At 39.0% G+C, this 20,008-nt stretch overlaps 1 protein-coding gene across 2 annotated transcripts in view; it reads right to left on the bottom strand.

Moving 5' to 3' along the window:
- LOC150077817 (uncharacterized) overlaps nucleotides 1–20,008 on the bottom strand; it is a 143,433-nt gene that overhangs the window by 71,001 nt on the left and 52,424 nt on the right. Inside the window, exon 1 of one of the 2 annotated variants that reach the window (XM_090384229.1) lies at nucleotides 5,641–5,739. The exons of the other annotated variant lie outside the window; for it this stretch is intronic. Coding sequence (XP_090240355.1) covers nucleotides 5,641–5,647 — 7 coding nt within the window. The 5' untranslated portion in view covers nucleotides 5,648–5,739. Of the gene's footprint in view, nucleotides 1–5,640; nucleotides 5,740–20,008 lie in introns of those variants that run through there. 2 annotated transcript variants of the gene reach the window in all.

Genomic DNA, 20,008 nt, shown 5'->3' with positions numbered 1-20,008 from the left:
TCAGTCCGGTGTACTAACTAGCGGCCGGCCTGCGAACACCGTTTTAGAGCTGTACCCTCGAAATGTAAGGAATATTGGATCTCGCCACGACGTTCATCATAACCTCAAAAGTCATCAATCATACTGCATGATGGAAGAGATAGGGAAAGGTTGACCGGAACTTAGCTCTAGAGACTAAACATGGGTTCCACCATTTCAAGCCTCCAATAAGCAAAGTGGTGGTATTTCACCGGTTGATGAGAGTCATCTACCACCTAGTACTGCCTGGTAACATAGAGGGGCGGCGTTCCTCCATGTGGTGTGGGCGCCACACCTCGACCCCTGCTTACGTTGGTTCACACCTGGGTGGTCACCCACCATGCACTTGCGCATGGAGGTTATACCCAGGATTACTAACAGTCCCACCATCGTGAAGGTGCAAGCAGAGGATTTGGCTGTCAGAGACCGTCCGGACTTCGCCGAAATTGGGTCCACTTGACTTGTATTCTATTTGTGATATATTCTATTTGTACGATTTCAGTGAAATCTGCAATGGCTCAACAAGTATTTCTGAAAGAGCCAAATACAAAATTTCATGAAAAATCCATCCACTGAGCATTCAGTTGTTACATGCGGAAGGATGGATAGACATGTTAAACAGAATGGCAAACAATTTATTTCCGACAACGTGCCTGGCCATCCTCTTAACAGCAATGAATACGTGGATGACAGCACACAAATAATTTTCATGCCAACAAATAAGACTTCTTTGTTCCAACTAACAGATGAAGTGATGATATTCAAAGCCAACTAGAACACAATATTACGGAATTCACAGACAACACTGCGACAACATGAAGGGAAGTTTCTCGAGCTACTATGAATGGATTTTGAGGAGGGGGGGGGGATATATGACCAGAGGTTATTCACTGTGTTCAGGAACTAGCCAGTGTTTCTGAAATTCACTTACAGATTGCGGGCTCGACAAATTAAAGTGGACATTAGTAAGGTGGTGACTCTGGAATTGCACAATGCAGATGACCTAACGAGAATCTAATTGACCTGGAACAACAAAGGGTATAAGTGCAGGAAGAATAGGAAATGCAGAGCACAAGTAAAATAGCTTATGACAGAATGGATCACTGATGACTTCAGTATATTTGAAAAAGGATGGTCATTCTTGTTGATAACCCATACATGAAATGGAATGGCAGGTTTAAATGAGAATTAAGTGATCTTTTAAGCTGCTATAATGAACTATACCAAAAGAAGCATTGTGTTCAGACTATATATATATATATATAAAAATAGCACGTATGTATCCTCCTGGGTAGCACAGTTGGTAGGATCTCCGTTCTCCCCACACGCGGTGGAAAGGACAGTTCAAGTCTCGTCGATGATGGGGAAGGAATTTTTATTGGACTTCTTAACAATGTGGCTGGAGTTAGTCGGTCTCAGTTGAGGGTAGCATGTTTTTTCTCCTGGAAACTTGGGTTTTTCGTCTAGCAAACAGAAAATCTACATCAGAACACACGCAATTTACAGACAATATACAAGGAGCAATATGGCCTTAGTCGCTGATGCTCCTAAACCCTACGTATGCGTATTTTTAGTCTTCTGTGTTAACCGATACTAGTTTATACGTAAAAAACGTCCGATTTATTATTTTGATATGTCTCCGTTCACTGGAACACGTCCCGATGTAAGTCGAAGACTACCTATGTAATGAAAGCTATTCAGATAAAATCAGGTGACTACTGGCAGGACAACAGCAACGGTAATAAATGAAAAACAAAATAGCAGATAAAATAAACAAAATAACAGATTGACTTTTGTTAATTCTCTATAAATTCTATCAGAAAATTAAAACCCCAAAAGAAAACTTCTCGTTATATCTAAATTAAAATTTAAATACTCCACAACGTTTAATGCGTATATTATACACTTCTATACCGCTACCTATATTTGAATTTATAATTTTAGTGAAACGCGGAGCTAAAAATAAAACTGGAAAACCGTTCCTTTCATTGAACCAGCAGATACTACTTGTGATGAAGAACCAGTTCCGTTAGTAACATAAAAATAGCTATAACAGGAGTATTTATAGCTGCGCAAAAATTTGTCTCCTTCTATTATATAGGAGAGCGCAGTTGCGGGCAATTCTCACGAAAACTTACCTTTGTTTGAGAAAAACGAGTTTAGATTTGGCAATATGCCACGTAGTTCCGGTTGATCACGGTCAAAAACAGAAATATGAAAAGAGAGAGAGGGGAAAAAATAAATAAATAAAAGAAGTGAAGTGAATGCTGTTTCACAACTCTGTTACCAGAAATGTGAAATTCCTTTCACTTTAATGCCCAAGTACGAGGATACAAAAAAAAATAATACTATTTATATAAGTATATTCAGTGAAAAGCAAGAAAAGAGTAAAAGAAGGGCCATAACACGGATGCATTTTGTTTTTCTGTAGTTGCCAAAATTAGTTATTAAAGCAATTTTGGAAAGTAAAACAAATGCATTTTTAATTAAATATATAAAACATTTTTAATTAAGTTTTATTTTCTCAAATTCTAGGTGGCGCAATTGTCTTCTCTTCCTCGCTGACGTTCATGTCAACTGGTGCCGAAATCTATAATTTTTTAAAAATTTTATTATGGTTTTTATCTTATTCTTCATATAATCTTCTTGGAATCTGCTTATGATACAACTTTTATTACGTATGACGTACAACAAACATTTGTGGTTATTTTAATGGTGGAAAACGAATCGTTTAAATGTAATTAAGTTATTTAATATTTTCAAATTACTACATCCCTTTCAAAGTAAAGTATTTGAAGTTAAAGATAAATAAAAAAATAATAAAAACTGAAAAAGAATAATCAAACGCGTAAACATTTTACTAGGTACGCGTCTATTTATTTTATAATTTTTTACCATTGAAAAGTCAATTTTTTTTAAATCCAACCACCCATTGCTTGGTAATAATTCAGAATCATATGTTTATAAAAAAATATTTATTTATTTCAAGTCCTGAATAGATTCTGAGCCGGCCCATATGTTATGAAACGCTCTGTACAAAAATCCTCCATTTTAAGGTTGATTCTACTTATTTATTCCATCTTTCAATGGGTCCCAAGAGCACTTTCTATTTTCTCATTTCACTCTACAGCTTTCCGTAATGCACGATTAACCAGTGATCGTGACATTGATCAGATTCTTGAAAAACATGCAACTCGAAGTGCATCTTGCATCGTCATTTTTCTATTTCAGAGCCCCTTTAAGGTATCAGTGTTTTTCGTTCCCCTTTTACTTTCCTTACATTTTTATTGCTTCCATCATGTGTCTCTAAACTGTTTGTTATCAGCAATGTACAGTAGGCACCCACGACTAACCTCGCATCGCCGATAACTCGACTTGCGTGGCACCAAGAACGTCACGATTGGTCAAGTGACGACTGGAAAAGGTGTGTTGGGCTGGCGAATCACGTCTCCTTTTGCACCATGCCGACGGTAGACACCGTGTGGCAAAAACATGAGACAATGAACCCGATGTGTATGGTTCAGATATTGAGAGTCAATCCCCTCAATATCAATGTGCCAAAAGCGGAATAATGATTGGTCTTTTCCATTGGCGTAGAATGGAGTTTTATTTGGTGGGGGAGGGACAACGAAAAAAATTAATGTCAGTATATATATATATATATATATATATATATATCTTTCATTTTTTAAAGTTTAAATTCAAATGGAGTAATTTTCTAAAAGATCATTCTTTGAAGTATTTGATGACCACTGTGTCTGATCGAGCCTAGTTATGAAGTAATGCAAAAAAAGTAATCGACCAAAGCTTCAATATGACTTAACAGCTACCAAGCCCAATGGATTGATATGTAGTTAGAATCTCACATAGAAATACTGGAAGTCGATCAGCCAGATGTTAGTAAGAAGCACACATCGTACAATTTTATTTTTATATTATCCTAAATATGCGATTCTCTTTATGTCAATGATAAATACCCCTTACCAGGAAATCAACTATAGGGAACTTTTTTTTTTGTTTCATTCATCATACTATATATTTTCCTTGCAGTTTCGCAAGTTTTAAATTTTTCGTTACAATAACATTATTACTCTGTAGAGAAAGGTTTGAAGATTTGGTTGGCAACATTGAATACTCTCCAGCGTTGTCCTGGAGTTCCTGGTTGAAATTTTTGACAACAGTATAGTTTCTAACTGATACCCTGAGGTGCATAGCAATGTCATCTGATTTAAACCCATGTGATTTTTATCTTTAGGATTATCTGAAAGACTGTTTCGAAAGAATCCACAAACTATTCCTGCGCTGAAGAAAGCGAATGGTATTTTCCTATATTGGGGGAAAAAAGTTGGAGCATGTTCTTCGCAACTTTACACTTCGACTGCGGCACATTATTGATCAATGTTGTGGATATATTGAATGTTTTGTGGTATGAATTCACCAATTCTGCTAAATATAGTTAAACCGTTAATTCCTATTTCTAAACAATATGTTATGTTCTTCAGTTGAATAGAATGGTATAAGGAATTTTAAAAAAAATCACCCTGAACATCCCCTTTAAAGTGAAGCATTTGATGCTAAAGAGAAATTTTTTTTTCTAGCCAAGAAATAAATTAAAACAGACGCACTCACAGAAATAGATGCAACTCTAATGTAAAAGGAGTGAATTACCTATATACTAAAAATACATGGAATAAGATTTCCATTAAAAACTTTTCTTTATGAAGTTGGAAAGATTGGTATAAACACATCGATTCCCATTCCTATACTTCAGTTGTCTTTCAGTCATTTATAATTTTTCAATAATAAATTACAAGTTGTTTAACCTAAAATAATAAATATACAAACATGAAACAAAATGAAACCAGAAAGAAAAGCGTGCACCAGACCACATGTATTTAAAAAATAAAGGGAACAAACTGCGTTGTAGATATACTGCATGTTGCTCCTTAAATATTAGTCTACCACTTCTGAACACTGATCTTCAGACTAATCTGAAGATCATCATGCTCAAATATCTCCTATCAAATATCTACAGTAATGCAGGAGTAGAACATCAGATATCTCCTGCAGACGGTATACTTACCTTCTGCTTTGATAAGTACGCACGAAGCGACTTAAACGGCAAAATTTAAAACAAATTTGGCAGTAAATGTAACTAAATTTAAAACTCAGCTAATAAAAAGAAGTCTACAGAGAAAATCCTTTAAGAATTAGGACAAAAAAATGACCAAAATTTAAAATAGAAATTAGGCTAAGGTAGATCACCAAGGAAACACCTCAGACTATATATTTTTTTCATCAATTTACTTCCCTTTTTTTATAATTACTTCCGCCTTTTTCAAATATTTTACTTCCGCTTTTTTATTATTATAATTCAACGGAGACACTCGCCACTAATAAAAGCAATTAATCTTTTATTATGTGAAGAATAAAATTATCACACAAAGTTAAAAGGATTCTTACTCCATATGAATCAATGCATTTCGCATGTCCAATGTAACTAGAGTAAGACAAAATTACGTTTAAAAATCGTTTGTGTTATTTACTTAGACAATTATGATTTAAATATTAACTCAACGGAACGTAGAGGTAGAATTAAAACCCTAAAATTAGTGAGCTTACCTAACATTGTGTGCAATAATCACAAACTGAAGCAACACTCCACAAACTACCTCCTCTTTCTCGAAAACTCCTCGATGCCCTCCAAGACCACAGTGTAAATCAAAGCGTACCGTTAGTATTTTTTTACATCCCAGGTCCATGCTGATGCGCGCGCAAGCCCAAATTTTCCATTCGGCGAGAGATCGGAATACAGCGCAAACTCGCGCTTCACGTACTCAATGTCTTCCTCTCCAGCAACCAAGCTGCAAGGACACTGCGATCAATAAGGCCTGCAGTATATGTTTCTGGAAGCTGCTAGACGAAACCTTGAAGAGCGTTAGAGAAAGGCAATTATAAGACAACTCGTGAAATTTGGTGTGATGTAAAAAGTAGTATTGGGCAGTAAGGCTTCTTCAGTTTCGCCAATATTGGACAATGGCAATCAGATCGATTTATGGGGTTCGTTGTTACATCACTCACATTTATATTCCAATGTTTTAATGATGATTGATTTAAAGTAGAGATTAAATAATTACAGAGAACTCTACCAATACTAGCTGAACTTTATATTTCACAATTCACGAATGTGATATGATATAAGAAATGTGGTAAATGGAATTTTTTTTCCCATTAAGACCGTGGATGCTGTAGCAATATTTTCTAAAGTGACTTCAGTCTCTGGAGTTGATCCTGTCTTTTGACTAAGATTAGATATAAAAAAAAAGTAACATATTTGAAATTCAGGAACAAGCTCATCTAAGCACACTTCCAAAGTTTAACAGAAAAACCAAACTTTGGTTTAATTTTCTTTGCCAAACTTCTGAAGTGTGCTGAGCGATCAATAAATAATAATAAAGAAATATCATATTAGAGCCACCCAAGAATTCTCATCTACCGCATTAAATGTCTTTATTAAATTAAATGTACAGACACCCAAGTGTCTGTAAATTGCGTGTGTTCTCTGGACGGTTTGCCTGTTTTGCTGGAAGAAAAGCCCAAGTTTCCGGAGGTAAAAAACTTAGTCGGGCTCAGGCGAGGATAACAAACTCAGCCACCGAATGAAAAGGCTTGACGTAGCCGAGTGGTCAGAGAGCAAGTGCAGTAACACGCTCTTTGGGTGGACCGGGGTTCAAGCCCGTGACTGCTAAATACGATTAACATTTGTATCGACTGATTTACTGTAAACTCCACTGACCTGGTGATCGTGCCGGAGTATAAACAAGAACATTAATACTTAAAGAACCCATAATAGTTTCTCGCGTCATTGACGGGATTCGAACCAGGGCCTGTTTTACCCAGTGTGAGGAAGACTGTAATTTATAACCACTGTGCTACTGAAAATGCTGCGGGATCAATAATAAAAAAAAAAAAAGTTATTGCGAATATGGGGTCCGAAAACGCCTTCTTGCAGGGTTTAAAGCTTCATGAAATTTTGTTAGTTAAAAGCGCTTAAACAAGGTTGTTTGTTTACTAGCTGTACTTTCTGTTACCAGGGAAAAATAGGAGAATCAATATAATGCCTTGGTAGCGCAGAAGTACAGTATGTTGTTTTGTAAAGTGCTCTGATTTGGCAGCTCCGATTTTTAAAATGATTTTGAAATTATTATTATTAGCCATATGGTGCAAGGAAGACTAAGCCTTTTGCTGCACCAACCAAAAAAAAAAAATAATAATAAATAAAATAAATAATAATGTTACCCTAAGAGAGAGAGAGAGAGAGAGAGAGAGAGAGAGAGAGAGAGAGAGAGAGAGAGAGAGAGAGAGAGAGAGAGAACAAAAGTCAGAAGTAGAAGGGAATCACCAAGAAAGAGAAGAATGATGATATCCAACACATCCAGGACCCTGGATGTGCCAAGCCTATACTTAAGAGATGGGAGTGTGGGTTTGCCACCCCGGGGGTTCTGAGCTTCAAACTGAATGACTTCTTGGTTTTTTTTTTTTTTTTTTTTGTTTTAAAACATTTTTAATGAAAATTTGGGTCAAAAGAACACTACAGCAACTCGGAGAGAAGTCTGCTACGCCATTAGTAGCGATCATCAATCACAACATGAGATTGTGTGTACCAAAGGAGTGTACACATCAATCAATACAATACAGGAGCGACAAAAAGAGCACAGATGCTGTTCATCATCTCCTTCGATCACTGCGATTTGAGCAGGCGTGCACAAATAAACTTCGAGAAAGCTAGACTAACTACCGCCTTGATATTCTCTAGATGATCAAACGGGCCCATATCGAAGTGAACTTGTGACAAAATAAGTGAATAAACTGTAAAATATATTCTTCCCAATAAAGAAACACCACGTAAAATACGTGTTCCCATTCTCTGTGATTCTAAGTTGTTAAAGGTTTCATGTGGACACCGTATGTTACTACTATTGCTCAACTATTTATTAATCTTGGGCGACATACCCAAAGTTAACAATCTGATCACCCTCTCTCGTCGAAGAAGAAACCACAGATATTTCCAACGAACATAATCGAATATCTGAATGCTGTGTATCCGTGAGATGTATTGCATTAAAAACTACAAGAAAAATACCCAACATTTGAAAACAGACCTTCAATGATACATGAACCAAAGTCACTCAAGATAACCACTCTGTAAATCACATGAACTTTACTGAAACCCTGGTGTATCCAAAATACAGTTGTATTTGCTTATTGTATTCAAGTTTTCAATAAGTGAGTAAGAGTGTTCATTGAAGATCTATTCTGACTCGTCTCTCTGGCATGCCAGCTGTCCTGAAGAAAATTACATAGCATACTTGTAAATTGCCCATGTAAGCAACTGTAATCCGAGTTTATCATGAAAGTATACACTCGATATGTTCAATTTAGGTGGATGTTTGCCTCAATTCCCATACATGGATTTAGAACTGTGGGACCCAGCGTGCATTTTCAGTCCTGTATACACGGTGCCATACAAATAAGAAATTAATCAATTTAGGTCTGGAGAGAAGAAAGACCGCGAATTTTCCCAGCCAATCTATCGTTAAAGTAACTTCATTTGTCAAGCGTTTGGCTGTATTCCATCAGGCTCAAGTGCTCCATTATTGTACCCCATTTGTTCTAAATGAATTAGTCAAACAAGGTAGTAGTAGATTAACTGGTACCGAGAAGATGGCAAAATTTCAAGAGGCTTTACCCAACAACAAAAAGGCACTTTAAGACCCACGTTTATAAGAACTTCTTTTTTTTTAATTATTGATCCCGAATTTTGGCAACAGCGTTCTGAAATACCCTATATACTAACAATCAAAGTTCACTTATTGCAAAAGTTTTATACTAAGTGCCCACTTTATTAGGTACACTTAAGAGCGGGAACCTCTGGCTTTAGACCTTAGAACAGTCCGGATTCGTTGTGGCATGGATTCAATGAGGTGTCGAGAGGACCAGAGGGAAGCTGGTACACGTTACTCAACTATTTCTCACAGTTGTATCTAACTGGGTGAGTATGGATCTCTGCTCCGAAAAGCCCGTTACGCTTCAGCCCACAGGTGCTCAATTGGATTCAGATTTTTTGACTGGGGAGGCCACTACAGTAGGCCAAATTTATTCCCTCTCATGTACCAGAAACCAGTTCTTTATAATTCTAGCATGGCTCATTCCTGTCGGAAGAATCCATTCGTAGCGAAAATACAAGGGGGGGGGGGGAAGGACAAAATAATGGAAACACTTCATATGAAAGTAGTCGTTTTTTCAATGGTTGTATAATGTATTTATGAACATGCAGTGATTTTTTTTTTTTTTGTTTTGTTTTGTTTTTTTCTTGCAGGTTGTTTGAACCATGGGGGATCTCGGTTATCATGTACAGAATGCCCAAAACGAGCTTGCGATCATTCTATTAAAAAAAATTAAATTTTATTGGGGAGGCCTACTGCAGTGGCCTCCCCAATCAAAAAATCTGAATCCAATTAAGCACCTGTGGGCTGAAGCGTAACTGGCTTTTCGGAGCTGAGATCCATACTCCCCCAATTAGATACAAATACAAAAACTCTAATGTAAGTTTTTCATTTTAATTTCTGGAGAGTATCATACGGAAGTGTTCTACGTACTATACTGAGGTAAACTCTTCTTATTATTTTACAAACAATAATAATAAAAAAATATCGCAACCACTGGAACAGGATGAGACCAGGAATCCCAGGCACTAGAAGGGGAGAAAAAAAGGAAGAAAAAAAAGTGGTAGCAGATAAGAGGAACACGTTCTGTTACTAATATCAAGGACTTCACAAGGCAGTCTGGGCAGGTTATGTGCAGAAAGGAACAGCAGAATGAAGACAAGCCAGTCCAGTCGTCCCAAAGCTAATCCAGTAACGTCTGGCAGATAAAAAGTTTCTTAAAATCATGAATGTCTGTCTGTCAGTCCAGTGTAATAGGGATTGTTTAATTTTTCACGTGGAGAAATAAGACTGGAATGGCCAGAACTAATTTTTCACGAAGTATTTAAGCAGTTGAAGTTCTTTGCTGATTTTTTTGCAGTCTATAGAGTACGTCGTCGATGGAACACACTTGTTGTGTAGGAGTTGGAAGGTCTGGTAGTTTTCAAGAAGAGATACTTTGTTACCAGGAGTAAAATGTGCACTCGAGGAGCTTAACGATGATCTTAATCACTGTATAAATTGCAGTTGTATAAGATGCGTTTCCAGTCTTCTTTATCTCAGCAAGGCTCAATGTGAATAGTTTGTCGTTGATCGAGCCATGTCCCGTTAAAATAAACGAGGTATATAGCCCGAGGACGAACCAAGATTTTTTTTCTTTTCGAACAGGAAGGTGATCTCAGGAATAAAAGACCTTGAAATTTGTCCAGTGAATGAGGTGTCCCATCTTGTTTGCCAAACGTTTACGAGTTCATTCTAGATTATTTCCTTCTCCTTTTTCAATATCATTATTTAATTAATCTTGACCAAGAAATTCTGCAGGAATGTTTTTGGGGAGCCTGTAGCAGAGTCCTCTATAGGCGAGATATAACTTTAGAGGTAATGCGCCAAAGGGTACCTGTAGCGCAACCGTTGAAACTGGCTGCAGGCTCTAAGAGCATACTGCGCTGGAGGGCGAATAGTTTTAACTGAAATTTCTTGTTAACTGTTCGATGAAACCAAGCACCAGAAGGGAGGGAAAGATGTCACGGATAAATATTTCATTTTTTTTTTTTTTTTTGGTGCAGCATAAGTCTCAGGCTTCCTTGCACCATATGGCTAATAAAATAATATAAAACTAAAGTTTTTGTCCCGTGGGTAGCACAATTGGTAAAATTGCCGTCATCTCCACATCGAATGGAAAAGACCTGGATTCGAATCCCGTCGATGTGAGGAATTTTTATAGGCCTTTTTCACAACGTAGCTGAATTAGTCTGTCTCAGGCAAGGAGGGCATGGTTTTTTCTTCCGAAAATTCAGGTTTTTCGTCCAGCAAACAGAATTGACCACAGGCCACACGCAATTTACAGACAATATATAGACAGCTTTAGTCGCTGATGCGTCTACAACAAAAACAACTAAAGTTCTTCTGCACAAACCCGTCGTGACATGACATCTAAGTTTAGTCACGAGTAAAACTTTATAGCCAGTATCGAGAAAAAAAAAAAAAAAAAAAAGCTATTATATTAGGGTCACCTCGAAAGTCACTTCAACTACCCATGTGTATTGTGTCTGTAAATTGCATGTATTCTCTGGTCGATTTGCTTGTTTTGCTCGACGAAAAACCCCACTTTTCCAGGGGAAAAACCTCGCTATATACGCCTGAGATAGACTAACTCTGCCACGGAGTGAAAAAAGCCCATTAAAGTCCTCGCGTCATCGACGGGATTCGAACTGGAGCATTTTCCACCCGGTGTGCGGAGGACAGTGACGATACCACTGTGCTACACGCACAAAAAGTATAGAAAGTGATGTCCGCATTCACCAAGCATAGAAAAAGAAAATCTGATTGAATGAATTGTGGCAGAAAATCGAAGCTAACTGAAAGAGACCACCGGACACAGAAAAGGATTGAATCCCGGAAACATAGAACTACAGCCACAAAAATAACTGCAGAACTTTCTTAGAAATCCAGTTTCTAGAAAAACAGTTCAGCGAGAATTTCATAAAACTGAAATTTACGGTAGAGTCGCTATTGCCAAGCCACTCGTTACTCGTGGTAATTCTAGAAATAGGATGCAGTGGTGTAAGGAGCAAAAGAAACCTGGACATCTGATGATTGGAAACATGCCATATTTTCAGACGAATCACCATCCATACTTTTTCCAACATCGGAGAGCGTTCACGTTTGGCGAATGCCAAAGGAAGCATATCATCTGGAATGTCTTGTACCAACTATCAGACATAGGAGGATCAGCAATGGGTTAGGCAGCTATATCTTGGCATTCTTTAGTTCTTATCATCACCATGAACGGGCAAATTACTGTCACTGATTTCCTTGATATTCCGAGCAACCAGGTTCATCTCGTGGAGCAAACGTTGTTTTCTACAAACAATGCCATGTTTCAAGATGATAATGTTCCAATACACAGAGCCAGATGTGTCCAGTCTTGGGTTGAGGAACATGAAATTGAGACTAAGCATCTCCCATGGCCTGCACAATGACCAGACTTAAAAGTTATTGAGCCACTGAGGGGACATTTGTTGAGGAGAGTGAGAAGCACGATTTCGTCTACCTTAATCACTCAAAGAGCTTAAAAGATTGCCCCATGAAGACTAGTCCAATATGCCTCTTAAGACAGTTCAGGATTTATTTGAATCTATTCTACATAGAATATAAGCTTTTTTTAAAATTTATGTCACATGATACGAACAAGTGATTCTGTTACCGAAGAGCGTTCCATTTTATGAAAAGGGTAGCTGTATCTAATAAAGCGGCTACTCAGTACATGCTAACCGTACATTGCAGTTCATTCAACGCCAACAAGTGTTCTGTACAGGATCTCTAAATGCTGAATGCCATCAATTTACTGTAGATGTAATATAAATAGCATCTACTTATATTATGCGTGCTCTTTGCCAGTGTTCCGTGCGCTCAGGACACTGAATAAAACCGATCAATTTAAACCATGTCTCTGGAGATATCTCGAAATGGTTATGCACACTTTAATTGTATCCATAATGGAGCGCATATTTTCAGTCCCGAGTCTTTCCCAAGTGCTTAGAACGAATTAAAACGAGCACTTACCAGGATAGAAAAGGTTAATGGATTTGAAGTTCAGCTAAGATAATTTTCTTTACGTTCGGAAGCAAATCAGGGCTGTTGTGAGCCAACGGTTGTCATGGGACTTCTTTGAAAAATTACTCCATCTTTAAGTACAAGAAAAATTTAATTTGTGGACAAGTTCTATTTACTTTACTGTTTATCGAGGCATTCCACCTAATGTTCTCTATTAAACTGCCACTTCACTTCAACAGGAGTCACAAGGGAGAAAGGCGTTGTTGCTCTTAAAAATCAAAATATATGGGATTATTTAATTGGGTTTCTGTCCAATGTTAAAAGGGACGATGGTTATGTAACCAGAAAGTTTTGCCGTAGTAAATTCAGTATGCATGATCAGAGTAAAGAATAAATGACGTGTTCGTCATCGGTGGCTTTTGTTTAATTAGAACAGTAAATGTTTAATAACTCGTTCGAATTAATAACTAAATATTTGGTCTGTTTTCAGACTAACTGTCAACTTCTGTTAGTGTGAAACAGCATCTCAAAAGGCAGAACGAATTTCCATTTGATTAACGGATTGAGATTAACAGGTGTCTAAAGCAAGGAATGGATATGTCCTTACTTCAGCGGTTGAGTAGCACAGAAAAACTTTTTACCAGGAGCGGACTGGCTATACTTGGCCGCATAGTGTTAGGGTCAGCGCCACATGTGGTTTGCCACATCTGCGCCAGTTGCGAAGAGATACAGAAGTACTGTAAAACTGTGTGTTGAATGTATAGTATTATGTTGGGTACTGTTGTTGTGTCCTGCAATTCGCCGCAGGGTCCCTGGTGGGACCACACGTTGCCCGTACACACTGCTAGGAGGAGCCAGCCCATTATTCTCTGGTTTGTCTCAGCCAAGGTCGCCTGAGCTTCCTGGACCAGGTGGCCTGGGGGCCATTAATCCTAACCAGGTTGTTATGTTATTTGGTTTTTAGGAGCATTAGCAACTAAGGCCATATTGCTCGAGGGATATGCGGTGGTCATTCCCTGACCTTTCCGCATCCTCCGTATTTGGTGGTGACGGGCTCGAACCCTGGTCTAATCAAGAAGAGTGTATTAAGCACTGCTGCTGCTCCTTCTCACCTGGCTACGGAGGCGCCCTAACCAGGTTAAGTTCGGTTGGCCAGTTAAGAGCTGATGTTTGGAGTATTCCTATTCTGCATTAGCAATACGGTGTTCCGTCTTGTGAAGAGGGCTTGAGCAAACTTCGTAAACTCATAGTAGTAGTTTTCTTCTGTGATGTATAAGTGTTCATTTCCTTGAGGGATGTCTTGCATACGTGTAAACAGAATTCTGGGGGGGGGAGGGGTTCTCATAACGTAGACAGGTATATACCAGATAAATTTGACCCCCTTCCATATTTTATTTTACAGCGGAAAGACGCTACAAAACTTATTGGGGCCAAGAGCGATGGCCGGTCGAACTAGGCGTCGATCGCTGCCGAACACAATAATAACGTACGCTCAGTGATAGTCTGTGCGTGTAGCACAGTGGTATCGTCGCCGTCCTCCCACACAGGGTGGAAAAGGGCCGGGTTCAAATCCCGTTGATAACCTGAGGAACTTTAGTGGGCTTTCTTCACTTTATGGCTGCGTTAGTCGGTCTCAGACGTGAGATAGCAAGGTGTTTCGTCCAGTAAAACAGGCAAATCGACCAGAGAACACATGCAATTTACAGACACAAATATGGGTTTATGTATTAAATTACGGGTAACCCGAATAATAATAATAATAATAATAATACACTCAGTGATCAATTATGACAACCCTATCTGAAACGGACTGTTCGCAGTATAAAATGCAGAACAGCTTCCTACGTTAGAGCAGTGATAATTGGCATCTGGTCGGGATAAAGCAGCAGTTATGGAACGCAGTAAAGATATCACGGAGTTTTAAAAGGGCATGATTGCAGAAGCTCGTGCGTCGAGTACTTCCATATCGGAAAAAGGCACTTTACGTTCGTCGCTCACGGCCCACTCTGATTAAGGCGTCCAAAGAATTGTGCCGAACGGGTCAAAACACCTCCCATCGACAGAACTGTTAAAGTTACGCAAGGTGGATGTTCGTGGCAAGCGAAGGATGCAGAGCGATATAGGGGCTCAACGGCAGGTCACTGTGCGGAAGTGCACATCGCAATACAATATCGTAACTGCAAAAACAATATCTAAAATGACAATGAGCCGCACACTCAGACGTAAAAGTGTAAAGTGTTCAATGTCTAACGGCCACGGGGGGGGGGGTATCTCCCCCATCTCCGCATTGTGTATCACAGAACTCTGTGAAGGCCAGAGGTTTAAAAAGTGTAATGCGTGTGTTATCGTTGTGTTATGTTGTTCTTCTGACCAAATGGTCAGAAGAACAACATAACATAACATTTAGCCGTTGGGACCTTAGTGGGACCCCCCCCCGTTGCCCACACTTAGCCCCGAGGAGGCAGGTCAGGCAGTAGAGAGATCGCTTAAGTACTCTGGCAGGCCCGGCCATCTAATTTCCGAAGATTTTAGTGGAAAGGACCTAAAATATGAGGTTTTGCAGAAGAACCTATAAGACACTCTCCTCACTGCTGATCATCGTCAACAGCGAATGCTGTGGTGTCAATAACACGCTGGTTGGACATTGGAGGAATTGTTATTTGGTTTTTTTAGGAACATTAGCAACTAAGGCCATATTGCTCCGAGGATATGCGGTGGTCATTCCCTGACCTTTCCGCATCCTCCATATTTGGTGGTCACGGGCTCGAACCCCGGTCTAACCAAGAAGAGTGTGCTACGCACTGCTGCTCTTGCCCACCTGGCTACGGAGGTGCCACTGGAGGCATGGTCAGACAAGTCAAATACCTTGAACAACATGCCAACGGACGCCGTGTGTACTGCAAGCAACAAGAGTCCATGGATCCATCGGGCATGGCGCTCACTATCCAGGCGATTGTTTAATATGGGGTATGCTTTGCAGGCAAGAACTAGGAACCGTGGTGCGTATGAACCAACGTTTCAACGGTGAGGCCTACCGGCAGCTCTTATCCATCCATGTATACAATAACATTTACAATAATATTTACATATATTGTTATTGTAAATGTTATTTACAATAACAATGGTACCACTCTCAAGTACATAAAACCCCAGATGGGGGGCTTACGACCTATTCCTTTGGCCAACGTGGGACCTCTGACCGATGGTTCTTCTAAGGGTGGTAAAATCATTGCCTCATCCTCAGTTGAAACTGTCTGTTCGCATTTACAGCGCGGCACACCGGTTAACATTGCAGTCTAGACTGCCCTTACACCAACCAAGACAGTATGCTACGTAGAAACAGTGTGGGGGGCGGGTATTAATAAATAGCACAATTCACCAAAAAGGAAAGGGGAAAATGATTAAAGTGGCACCCAGTGAGAAAAGTCCGTTAATCTCAACGGGAAGTGTAAATTAATGATCTGGAAAATGCAAGGTCTATTTAAGACACCTGCTCCGCTAACTGGTCTTAGAACATTTCCGCATTGAGCAGTTTGTAGTCCACTTAAAAACATCAACAAATTAATGAGCCGGCAACAAGTACATAAGATGAAAAATCTAAAATGTATCCGACACAACAATAATTTGATTGTAACAATCACGAATTCTGACGATGAGAGAATCTTATCATGAGGGAGCATAAGTAAAATCTCCACTATACCTTGAAATATTTGAATTACATGGAGTACATTCGAGCATTTCATAGCTGATCAGCATTGGATGGTACCGATTAACAAGAACGTATAGCTGGATGTTTGTTCAGCTTAGTGTGAAAGCTGTTGCGTGAACTGTGATTTAAATGGAAATTCCAACGAACATAGGTTAGCAATACTCAAGAGGTTCTGAATTTCAGTCATTTAACAAGTGCGTAGGAGGGTGCGCTCACCATACTGACTCACCGCAAGACACTCATACATACTGGATGAAGTCACTAAATGCTTGTCGAAGTGACTTATTATTAACGCTATCCAGACACACTAACGAGGCCTTGGAATTATTCATAGTTAGTGGAATGCAACGTAACCATGTGAGCTGTTCATTCCAGGAATGGAAAGCAGTTTACTTAGTAGTTAGTCGAAACAAAACGGTTTAAATAGTTATTATAATACCGTTAATTATGTTTATTCAATAATTTTAAAAACAATTAAATATCATTTATTACAAAAACATACACACCCTTTCCAAAAAAATACAAAATTTTTATACGGTATCAAATCGAAAGCCTTTGTTGCGAATAACAGCAAAGTGTGCAGCGCTGAAAGGATCATATAAGGTGTTTGAGTGCGTTTTGGTCTAAATTGTAACCATTCTTCCAGCAAAATATCGCGCAGCTGCGACAAAGTTGAAGGAAAAGGACTTCGTTGCCGAATAGCTTTCTCCAGCATATCCCACACATTCTCAACAGGACTGAGATCAGGTGAAGCTGGGCACCGGGGAAGATGGTGGAAATCTGTTTCATATTCTCCGAATCACTTTTGCACGATTCTGTTGCATCGTCCATAAGATGGCCGGCCATCTACTTCGGGATAAAAGTGTAACAGTGCACTGTGCATTAGATCTGATAGAAATTTCAGGTACTCCCTGGATGCCTTTGACCTTCTGCGATATCAACGGACCCAGTCTGTGCCAACAAAATATCCCATACTGTGATACTGCCTCCGGATGCTTCGGTTGTTTTAACAAGGCAAGCAAGGTCCATCGCTTCGTGAGGTTCTCGCCACGCTCTCTGCCTACTATCAGCGCAAAACAAAGTTAAAAGTGATTCGTCTGACCATATAACTTTCTTTCATCGTTCAGCTGTCCAATCACGAGGTTTTCGTCACCAGTGCAAGCAGTTTTCTGTTTTTTGTCTAAAAAAAGTGGCTTCTGAATAAGCAGGGACTGCCAATACGCAATTTCTTTTATTCCCTGCACAAGATACCAGTTAAAATCTGGGCCCTCGTGGCACACAGTTGGTAGAATCACAGTCTTCCTCACACTGGGTGGAAAATACCCGAGTTCGAGTCCCGTAGATGACGCGAGGAATTTTTATCGGTCTTTTTCACAGCACTGCCGAGTTAGTCTGTCTCGGTCGAGAGTAGCATGGTTTTTTTTTTCTCCCGAAAAACAGAAAATGTTGTTGCAGTAGGGTTTTAGGAGCATTAGCGACATACACCATATTGTTCCATGTCTGTAAATGTGTGTTTTTGTCGATTTTCTGTTTGCTAAACTAAAAACCCGAGTTTATGGGAGAATATGGCATCCTCTCCTGATACCGACTAACTCAGCCATGTTCTGAAAAAGGCCCATAAAAATTCCTCACGTCATTGAAGGGACTCGAACTCAGGTCTCTTCCACCCGGTGTGGGGAGAACAGCGATTCTACCCACTATGCTACCGTTACCTATTCTGCAGGCTATTATTATTATTATAATTATTATAATAATAATAATAATAATATTCAATTTATTGTGTTTTACGTTTATCCCCTCTACAGCTTGAACGCTACAGGAGTGCAAATAGAATAGTTACACAGGTTATTTGTCGAGTTACAATAAATATTTACATTGCAATATCGATTTAAAATAATATTTACAGTTCACTAATTTAAAATTATATTTATTTCACCATTAGGTGGAATAAAGTTTAGCTGGAGACACGAAGCAAACGTGTTCAATAACTGCACCTAAGAGAATCCCCAGTTTTAAATTCTCGTTTTACAATAACTGCATTAGGCTTAAGAAAGTTGTTATTTTATGATTATTTTTTTATGGCAAAACTTCTTCAGTAATGAAACAATTAAAAAACAATTTAAAGACAAACCAAGAAGGAAGGAAAATGAAAATTCATATTGGTGTCACTTTTCTTGTAATGTGGTAAAAAACAACTATAAAAGTAGGCAGGTCCTAAGGCCTTAAGTGAAGAAAATGACTTAACAATAATGATAATTTTAATTGCATTTTCTAAGAAATAAAATAATATTTTTTTATACTATTTCCTACGAATAATAATAATATTTCTGTTTTATATTACTTCCAATAAAACATAATTAAAAATACAAATAATTAAATAAAACAACCAAAATTTTTAATCTACGTGAAGGAAGACGCAGCAACAAGGTGCTGAAGGAGTAGTAGTGGATCATATCACAAAATTCCGCTCCCCCATATATTTCTTAGGAAATTAAACTTCTGCAACATCTCAAAGGAAAAGGGAAAGAATAAAGTACAAGGAAAGAAGTAAGAGAGAAATGCTTTGAAGGAAAGAAAGAAAAACATTGACTGCGACAACCAAACCTGGACGGGATTCTGTCCCATGCCTTATCTTGGCGGAGCTTAATTTGAGTGCAGAAATAACCCCCCCCCTGCACTAGCTACCCGCGATCCCACAGCACCTTGCTGCCAACACACCACCCGGCGATCTGGACCAGGCACCTTGCTTGGCCACTTTCATTCCCTCTCCCCAGTGGGGTAGGGGACGGGGAGTCTTTTCTGTCTCCTCTCCTCTTCGCCGACCCTCCTGGTGGGGCATGGTCCTGCCCCACTGACTTCCTTGGAGGTGCCTTCTCTATTTCCTCCATATTTCTGTCTTTTCCCTCCAATCTTCTCCATTCTATCTTAACGCAAGCGAATGCCCCACACAACAAAATTTAAATACATTCAAATTAACTTTCGCCCATATTCTAGGCCTTTCCTATTCAAGCGACATTACCCTTTGCAATTGAAATAAATTAATTAAATGAATTATTATTTTTTTTTTTTTTTGTCCTAGCCACTGAAATCTCAGGAAATTAGGTGGCAGAACCTGCCAGAGTAAATAATTACAAATACTGGTGTACATGGTCTGCCTCCACGGGGCAAAAGTGGGGCCTCAGCAGGGGTCCAGTGGCTAAATGACCAGATGAACAACGGTACACAACACTACACATGTACAATATCCATACACTTAAATCTCTGGCATTTCCAGCAAACTGGCACGCCCATCACAAAGCAAGCAACGCGGAGATGGGGGAAACCCTGATGCCACTTGACACCAAACACTATTTTATTATTCAAGACCTAACAGGAAAAAAAAAAAAATTATTATAAACTATAAAAAAAAAAAAAAAAAGTATAAAAACAGAATGCAAGTAGAATGAGAATGCGGATTATGAATGAGGTAAATGTGTCTATTCCTCCCCCCACACCATGCCTGGTGGTTTCTGCACCGCCA

The sequence above is a fragment of the Mastigoproctus giganteus genome, chromosome 11 (genome assembly GCF_048544385.1).
Source record: "Mastigoproctus giganteus isolate SK-2022 chromosome 11, ASM4854438v1, whole genome shotgun sequence".
NCBI classification, from domain to species: Eukaryota; Metazoa; Arthropoda; class Arachnida; order Uropygi; family Thelyphonidae; genus Mastigoproctus; species Mastigoproctus giganteus.
Note: the sequence above shows the minus strand (reverse complement) of the source record. Positions and strands in the feature narration are given on the sequence as shown.